Source organism: Aplysia californica, unplaced genomic scaffold (assembly GCF_000002075.1).
Source record: "Aplysia californica isolate F4 #8 unplaced genomic scaffold, AplCal3.0 scaffold00265, whole genome shotgun sequence".
Classification (NCBI taxonomy): domain Eukaryota; kingdom Metazoa; phylum Mollusca; class Gastropoda; order Aplysiida; family Aplysiidae; genus Aplysia; species Aplysia californica.
This window is the reverse complement of record NW_004797535.1, coordinates 581,334-590,844: the sequence shown is the minus strand read 5'-3', so window position 1 is coordinate 590,844 and position 9,511 is coordinate 581,334. Positions and strand designations below refer to the sequence as shown.

General features: G+C 40.8%; 1 protein-coding gene across 1 annotated transcript in view; it reads right to left on the bottom strand.

Annotated features, from left to right (window-relative positions):
- Positions 1–3,536: 3,536 nt before the first annotated feature.
- Positions 3,537–9,511, bottom strand: part of LOC101847667 (glycine receptor subunit alpha-3) — a gene marked incomplete in the record, with an annotated part of 42,683 nt that continues 36,708 nt past the window's right edge. The window contains 3 exon segments of the mRNA XM_013083972.2: positions 3,537–3,904; positions 6,724–6,914; positions 8,588–8,714. Of these exon segments, the coding sequence (XP_012939426.1) occupies positions 3,761–3,904; positions 6,724–6,914; positions 8,588–8,714 (462 nt within the window).

Here is a 9,511-nt window from a genome sequence, read left to right as displayed (position 1 = left end):
AGACACAAGCAGGTAAGGTCTTAGGAAAACCTTTTGTCTGACATCTCTTACCCTGATTCTGGAACCTGCTCCTGCTGACGTGTTTGTTGATGTATCCATTTGCTTATTAAATTGTTACATTGATTAAATTATTTGATACAAATTCATGCTAGAGCAACATTCTTGCTGACTGAAAAAATATAAATAAGTGACTGTCAGTGTCAGAGTGTTTGATTATGTGCCTTTGTATTGGTTCCAATTTATTGACTGCCGTATCTTAGTACAGACCCATCTAAACACTCTTAGTCTTTGAATCAAAAGACTCATCCGCCTTCTTATTGGTAAAAACACCTTTATCATAGCAAAATCCCTGCTCTGTCTTCAGTTTCTGAAAAGGGAGCATACAAACCAGTTAAACACAAAGTATCTGAGATATCATTAAGCCTACAGTATTATCTAGAATGTGACCAATTGTTTTATTGTCCATTGATGCGATGGAAATATACGAAGGAATGGTCAGAAGACCTCAGTTTCGTGACTGCAAATATGACTTGGTCTGGTGTGATCATGGGAACCTAGCATGTTTCTTTCAGTGTCTGTCAAATGGGATCAGTCGGAGACACTATACTGTTGGGAAAGGAAAGTCTGCTTCTGAAAGCGATTGAAATTTTGACTGACATGAGAGTCCGCTTAAACTGAGCAAGGTTAATCCGAAAAAAGGAGTAAACCAAAAGAACATGAATTCCCCATTACAAATTTTTGGGGTGTTTTTTTAATGTTTCAGCAACCTCTATAAACCAAAAACCCAGCTTGACCGAAGAAAATTTGATGTTCCCACAGATTTTGATTCAAGTGGACTCCCAATTTATTCAAAATATGCCCTGATACAGACCGAGTCAATTATGAGCCATTTTACATTTTGAAACAGTCTTGTCTGCAAGAGCCTCTGTCTTTGATTATTTCATTTTAATAACTGGCCCAAGCTCTTTTGTGTCCTTCTGTCATTCCTATGTGGTGTTTAAAGTGTAAACCACATTATCGTATTTACACAATTGCCCTCTTCTAAGACCACCGAGTTAGTTCATTTCTTCATTTCTCTTTCATTTTCCACTGCTCTCTCCATGACATACTTACTGGTTTGTGCTTTTTTCTCCTTTCAGTGGCCTCCACTTTTTAGAGACATTGTTGGCTTGTCATCAGTAGCTGTGGTAGTCTGTGTCACCAAAAAGACTCAAATTCTTCCAGAAAAAGAATCGTTTCAATCATTAACAAATTTATCTGTTCTCAACCTAGTAAGTGTAAGTACACTTTTTAAGAGCTGTCATTGTAAAGGAGAATTTTATAGACACGGAAGTGCCAAATTTTTCATGTTATAGAAACTTGTTAATTAAATCATAACTTTCCATTTGTCTTATTTATACATGTTTCTATCTTGCATACTCAGATCTGTTGTGGTCTAGTTATGTACCAAAGAAGGTGTGATGTTGTTTTCAAAGTTAGGTTAACTGCATATCTGGAAGCTAGGGTATTTTGCTTTCACTATATTGCACTTTTTACCAGTGCTGTAAGACTTCAGCTAATCCTCCAACTCATAAACTTGTTGGGTATGTAATAATGTAACAGTCATGGAGTAAATTCTCCTCTAATCATGCAGTAAATTCTCATCAAATATTGAAATCAAATCAATAAATACTTTAAGGTTAAGGGCAATCAGTATCAATTTATTTTCCTGAACCTGAAAATGGATTCACCTCTGGCTTTGACTTGTCTGTCTTGATTAAGAAATGAAGTATAACAATATTGGTAAAGAGGCCATTCAACCACCGTGATCACTGATATTATTTAACCTGTTGCCTTCTTTGGGAATGTCTGCTTTTCAATGAACATGACATCAGCTTCTGTTTGCACTGTATTATGTTTGTCTGTGACTGAACTTGCACATGCGAATAGTCTGAACATACCACTTATCATGTTGTTAATTTTCTCAGTCAGATTTTTGTGTCGGTTGAGGTTTGGTTCCTTTTTACATGTACATATGTGGTTACAGACATGATATGGTAACTAAATAGAGTGGACAATGAATTGTGTTCCTTTTATGGTCTTTTTTTGTTCATGCTCATTTTTATCACTCTAGTACATAGATTTCAAAAGTGTCTTATTTGACATCTGATTGCTTTCTCTTGAATATGCTTGTTTTTAAGAAGATTAAGAAGATAATTATATCTCTGTCCTCATTCTAACTAATCTTACTTCGAGGACCAGTTCCTAATGGTCTGCTAGCTTTCAACTTTAGAGCTATGAAACTTTCTTAGTGCTTCTTAAGACTTTTTACTCTACTCTGGTTAAGTTAAAGGCAAGTTTTAACATTAAATTTTTAAAACCGCAATGTCTTTTAAAAGTTTTTTTTATTTGTCATGAGGTTTATGTCTCATTGATATTGTTGATTCTAATTATTTGCTGTAACAAATATATTTGCTAGTTAGTTATTACTTTTCATTAAATTTTATTTCAATTTTGCAGCTACAGAATGATGTTAAAAAATGTGCCATTATTTTCTTAGAAGAAGTCCCTATGAAGGTATATTATTAGTTATTTGGTTTTAAATGGTTGATGACACTCTTAATTCCGAATAACAGAATAGTTTCTCATTTTAAATGATTTTGAAACAAGTCAGCAGATCTATATTTTTTTTTGGTGACAAACTACTTCAGCAATTTAGACAATTTCCATAAAACTTAACTATCAGTGTAAAACTCTTTGCACACTAGGAAAATGTTGCACCTTGCTTGTCTGCAAAGTATGACGTCATTTCAGAGAAACTAGACAAATTTAATGTGCAAAAATGAACTTGTTTGCCTTCTTGCTGGGTTTTCTTAATGGGGCCCCATTTCTTATGTTTGTTTCAACGAAGTTCTGAATGAGTGTGTGAAATAAACTAACAACAATATTGTGATTCACCCTTCATTATGACAATAAACATTTATCTAAAAGAGATTTTATTCAAGTCTTCAGTTTGTATTCTATTTTCCAAGTTTATTGATATTCTTATCGTGGACTTCAAAAAGGCGGGTCCAATACTGGTAAAAACAACAAAAGTCAGGCAGGTAAAGTCTCTAGTTGCTATTGTGGAGTGATAATGATACATTTGTACATTGTTAATTAATTGAGATGGAAAATGAAGAGCAAAGCAGAAAACAAGGCTCTCCTGTGAGGTCTGTTTGTCTGTCTGTCTGTCTTTCTGTCTTCTCTCTGTCTGTCTGTCTGTCTGTCTGTCTGTCTGTCTGTCTGTCTCTCTCTCTCTCTCTCTCTCTCTCTCTCTCTCTCTCTCTCTCTCTCTCTCCCCCTCTCTTTCTATCTGCGTCTCTGTCAATATACCCCCTCCCCTCTTTTTTTTCTCTCCTCGCGCCCTCTCTGTCTCTCTTTTGTTCACAATCTGGGTTTTTTTTCGTCTGTCTATCTGTCTGTCCGTCTGTCTGTCTGTCTCTCTCTCTCTCTCTCTCTCTCTCTCTCTCTCTCTCTCTCTCTCTCTCGCTCTCTCTTTCTTTCTCTCTCTCTCTCTCTCTCTCAATATACCCCCTCCCCTCTTTTTTTTCTCTTCTCTCGCCCTCTCTGTCTCTCTTTTATTCACAATCTGGGTTTTTTCCGTCTGTCTGTCTGTCTGTCTCTCTGCTTCTATTTTTCCGTCTCATCAGGCACGTAGTCTTTATAATTCCCATTGTGCCGTAATGATAATACATCGTTTAGTTGTGACAGAAGGTAAAAAGAGCAAAGCAATTCAGATTCAGAGCATGTAGTAGCACCAGTAGAAAATGTTGAAGCAAATGAAGACTATAGGGAAGGCGAATCTGGCTATCTTGTCCACCATCCGTGCTCTTTCCCGCATGTGGGCTGTGCTGTTTGCCTCTTGTTTGTCTTTGGCGTTCTGCTGATAGAGAAAAAGACAGCGTCAAGGTCTTTCAGTTTAGTTTTAGTAAGGTTTTTACGGCGCTTGCAACTGCATAAGGTCATATTATGAGCGCCAAGGGGTGGATGTCAACAGAGAAGTCCTAACGGGGAATCAGGATTTCTCTTCTCACCTCGTTAGCTGAGCCTCAACAGCACAAAGTCTGCTTCGACTATCAAAGCACCCCGGAGATAGCAGTTCAGAAGAGAGTGACAAACATACAAGGAAAATGACAACTGTACAGTAAGGATGAGGAAAGAAAAAGCAGCAGTTCCCCCTATGTTTTTTCGGCACAGTATGAGCATGACATTGACAAGTCAGCCTATTTACGATTCTACTGTGCGTACGAACATGTTAATATCCCCCTTTTGAGAATGGCCTAAAGACACTTCAGTCAGTGGCACTGGCCTGGGGGGCGTCAGGGTCTGCACCTGGGTGGTTGGAGGGCGCCACTGGTAGACCCTACTTCTTTACTTTCCCTCTGTTATTTCTTTCTGTCTGTCTTACTTTTTCCCAGCACTAAATGAGCATTATAATGTTTCGATGTGCTTCGATGTTACTCAAACAAACAGACAACGGGTCTGCACCAAAGGCATTAGTAATTTGGTCTGCACTCATAAACGTAATGTTCAGCCCGCCGTTAGTGGACGGTTGGCGGGTGCTCTGGTGTGGTTTTCTCCTTCTATCCTATCAAATATCCATCACCCTTATCTCCCTCTTTTTTTTTTTTTTTTTTGGTGTTTAGTACTCTCTATTAAGGGGGGGGGGGGGGGAGGGCTACATCCCCAAAATCAAAATTCGGCTCAAAATCATGGAATTTGAGTTGTAGGCATTTTTAGCTTCCTCAGACTCTCCTACAACTATTTCATGGCATAAGAACCCCCAAAAACCGTATTTTTTCCCATACCGGGCATGTTTGTAACCGCCATTTCCTCATAAAGTCAGTATTTTATTTTTCTATATCGGCCGTTTTCTCAAAATGCTACTTTTCTCTATACTTTTTTGAATAACTCCACCATTTTTCATGCAATCTTCATGAAGTTTTCACAGAATGAAGAAGAGAGGTAATACTAAAAATTTGTCTGTTGAATTTTTGATATATGGAATAGATTTTTGTTGGTGGTGTCTGGAATGTGGATTTTCACGGATTTTTCGCAAACTTGAATGCTACCTCAGGAAAAAATTCATTAAAAATTTTCTAATTCGATTAGGATAAAAACAACAGACAAATTTTTAGATCTAATGTTTGTGAACACGCATGCAAAAAAACATTTAATTTCCATGAGCGATAAGTGCGGTATTCATTACGTAAGACATGTCAATAAAATCCAATATGGCGGCGTATCCATGGAAATCAAATTTGATTGCGGATTTCAAGAGTCCTTACTATGCTTGTTATATGTGTGAAATGTGGTAAAATTCGGTCCAGTGATAAGCGAGATAACCTCCAGGTGTAGCCCCCCCCCCTTAACACCTCTAACCGTGGACACTTACATGTCATTGTGTTGCAGGTGGCGTAAAACTCTTACTAAAACAAAGCTCGCCTTTTCGGACTGCTTGGAGGGGGCTCTCGTAGCCTAGAGGTTAAGGTGCTCGCCTCTCATTCAAAAGTCCCGGGTTCGAATCCGGGTAGCGACCGAAAATTGTCTTCTCTAAAAATGTATATCCTTTCACCTCCTTTCCTGCTCTCTAGCAAAGTTCTGTCGTCTGCTTTCAACTCCACTTTCTATCCCCACCCCCTCACCTCCTTTGCCCCCTCATCTGGGCTCCTGACTCTTTCTGCAGCCGTTCTACTGCTACTCTTTGGCTCCTTACTGCTGTCTTTCAGTTTCAGCCACACCCCTGATCTTCTGGTAGGAAAGATCTACACCTAGGCTTCTCGGACAAGGGCCAAAAATCTTGGAGGTCCCGTCGTGCAAGTTGGGCACGGTAAAGATCCCTTGGTGGTTTAAAATCGATAAGAGTAGGCTATGTCCGCCACCCGGGCAAAATTCAAAATTTCCTACCAACTGGAAATGCTTAATATGCCCCGCGCGCTCATATGACCGTATGCAGTTGCGAGCGCCAAAAAACACTTACCAAAAGAAAAGAAAGGACTGCTCGGCCGAGGGCAAAACATTTAGGGTAACTGTGAAGATCACAGTGGGGCCGAGGTTATGTCTTTCAGAAACAGGAAACAGCACTGTGACTATGTGGTCCTCATTATGCACGAAGCCAGAGGAGCTCAACCCGCTCATCACTCAACACCTTTTAACGTTCATAGATCTTCGAGTGTGTCTTTCCACGATACCCGCGAACGAACCTCTGTTATGTATCACACAAGAATCGCCCCCCCCCCCCCCCCGAAAAAAAAGAAAGAACGGAACTTGAAGAGAATTAGCTGGCTACCAATCACTCAAGTCGAGGAGTCAAAGATGATTTATACATCACATTTTGAAGACTGAATCTGATTTTTTTCTCAGCTCAAAAAGAAAATAGATGGTTAAGAGGCAAACACCCTCTGTTGACTCTCTGGGTATCTGGGTGAAGTGGGGAAAATTCGCGTAAAGTGTCTTTCCCAAGAAGGACACAACGTCGGGCCTGTGGCTCGAACCCCCGAGCTCGCAAAGTCACGATTACGAGTCAGGTAGCTTATCCACTAGACTACCGACCCCACACACTCACGCACACACACACACACACACGCACGACACACACACACACACACACACACACACACACACACACACACACACACACACACACACACAAAGAGAGATCGACAGTGTGCGAATGCATATGAACATAATAAAGGCCCCCACCTTGGTTCCAATAGCCCCATCTGTAGCCATGCGCACAGCCTCCCTCATGGTCATACGTCGTTTTTCTACACGTGCCGTCACATTCACGTAGGCGAACTCGAGGAGGGCAGCGAAAACGAAGAAAAGGCACGTAGCAAGCCAAACGTCGATAGACTTCAAATACGACACTCTTGGAAGGTTGGATTTAGCACCTGAGGAGAAAAGGGAATTGCATAATCAGGGCTTCCTGTTTGTTTGTTTTTTGTTGTAATATTATGTTATAAAGATACCGAATACTTGTATAGAATACGAGAGATTTAAACAATTGAGGTCCAAAAACAAATATCCCCCCCCCTCCCCCGTTATCCCCTGTATTATACGCAAGACATACAACCAGTCAGGATCACGACCAAAGTGGGGTTTGTTTGTTTGTTTGTTTGTCTGTTTGTTTGTTTGTTTGAGGGGGGGGGTGGCTAATGCAGAATAGGATTGTTCATCGAACTTATACCAATATTATTTTGAACATTTGACCGCTGGTGGGTGGTTTTCCTTCTCCTGTCGGCATTTCAAGTCATGCCGCGCAACCCAGTTGGAAGAGGAAGAGAAAAGGGCACGAGGCTGGCTTTAAGTTTAAGACAACCTGAAATAGGGTTTCGCGCATGTTGATTCTATCCAGCGTGTGAGAAATTCACCACCCTTTTGTACGTGCGACCAGAGACACTAAAATATGGTGCGAGCTACAAAAAAAAAGGGCATATTTTGGAGTCATAGTGCGGGTGATTGTAGGGCGTCACTGGTAGGTCGTACTTCTTTATTAAATCTCTGTTGTTTCTGTCTATCTGTCTTACTATTCCCAAACACTAAATGACAATTATTGGGTCGATGTGCTCCTCTTTGCTCAAACAAACAAAATAAGAATCACAATATGCTTATAAGCAAGGTCGTGTTAAAGGCTGGTCGTGAAACCGATTCCAACCAACCCAGAGTTATAACAATGAACTTGCGATTTCTATGACTTAGAAACAGTGTTAGTAACAGTGCTATATATTTTACTTTGCCTAATACTACAGCGATAGCCAATTTATTGTAGCAGTTGACACAACAACCTCGGGCACACCAACAAAAATAATCTTTCAAAGACGCAAAAGAATAACTATTCAAAAAGATAAATACAGTTAGTGAAACAATGCAAAACAGACAGACTGGGGGTGGGGGACTGAGAAAGACACACACGCACACACACACACACACACACACACACACACACACACACACACACACACACACACACACACACACACACACACACACACTCTCTCTCTCTCTCTCTCTCTCTCTCTCTCTCTCTCACACACACACACACACACACACACACACAGAGGGAGCATGAGAAAGAGGGAGCGAGAGAGAGTATGTGTGTGAGTGTGTGTGAGAGAGAGTACAGTGGAGAGAGGGGGGAGAGAAAGAGAGAGTGAGAGAGAGAGAGAAAGAGAGACAGACAGAGAGAGAGAGAGAGAGAGAGAGAGAGAGAGAGAGAGAGAGAGAGAGAGAGAGAGTAGAAGGGTAAGATAAAAGAGGAGAAAATAAGAAAGGCAGAAGAAGAGAAACGAAAAGGAACAACCCCCCCCCCTCCCCACGAATAACAGATGGTGAGAACATGACCATGCCTATGTGTGTGGGGGAGGGGGGGGTTGTGTCTTTGTCTATTTATATGAACTCTCTGTATATGTATTCATGCTACACGTGTGTTTATAATACACTAAGGGTTTGGTGATGCATGTTTTCTCTGTGTGCAGAGTGCAGTCGCATTTGCATGTGTTCCTACATGTGTGAGTATGCTGTGCATGCGAGGTGCACGTGCGTATAGGTGTAAGTGACAACAGACCTACGCTCATGGTGGTAGTCGTGAGTACAGTCAGAAGCCCGAGAGAGATGCGTGCTGGGATGGCGTTGATGTCCAGCCAAAAGTTGACCCAGGATAAGCTCACGACGAGAAAGCTTGGCACATACACCTGGGGAACGTAACAAAGGAAAAAACAGGTCGGTAAAAATAAATCCGCTCCCCTCCCCCCCCTTTTCCCTTCAACTTTTCTTTTTTTTTTTTAGTTTAGGTAAACGTTTTACGGCTCTTGCAACACATTAGGTCATATAAGCGCCGAAGGTAGGAGGTATTACTATACTAGAGAGTAATAGACACACAGAATAAAAGAAGGAGAGATAAGGACGATAGATATTTGATAGGAAAGAAGGCGCAAACCACACGTGAGGATTTTAACATCTTTATTTATTTATTTATTTATTTATTTATTTATTTATTTATTTATTTATTGTGAGGGATTGGAAGGAAGATAGAGTCATTGAGCATGGAGTAGTAGCAATATGAACTCACCTTGTCAGCTTAATATGTTTACTGTCTATACCCCTCCCATCCTCTCCCAATGGACCTGAGTGATTTATTTAATTCTAGAACACGACGTAGTACCCGCTCTCTATATCTCAGAAGGACGATAGGATGCGAGAACTTGCGTTGATCAGGATTTTCTCTAATTGTTATAATAAGCACCCCCAAAACTGTTTAAAAATGAAGACTCATACGTGAATGAGTTTTGGAGAAAAAAAACATTACCCAAATGAGGAAAAGAGCACAGATGAAGAGAAAGACAGACTCACCACCACAAGGTTCTGGGAGAGAGAGGAGGAGGACGGGAGGGAGAGAGGGGGGGGGAGAGGGGGAATAGGGAGGTGAAGAGAGAGAGAGAGAGACTCAGAGAGAGAGAGAGAAAGAGAGAGAGAGAGAGAGAAAGAGAGA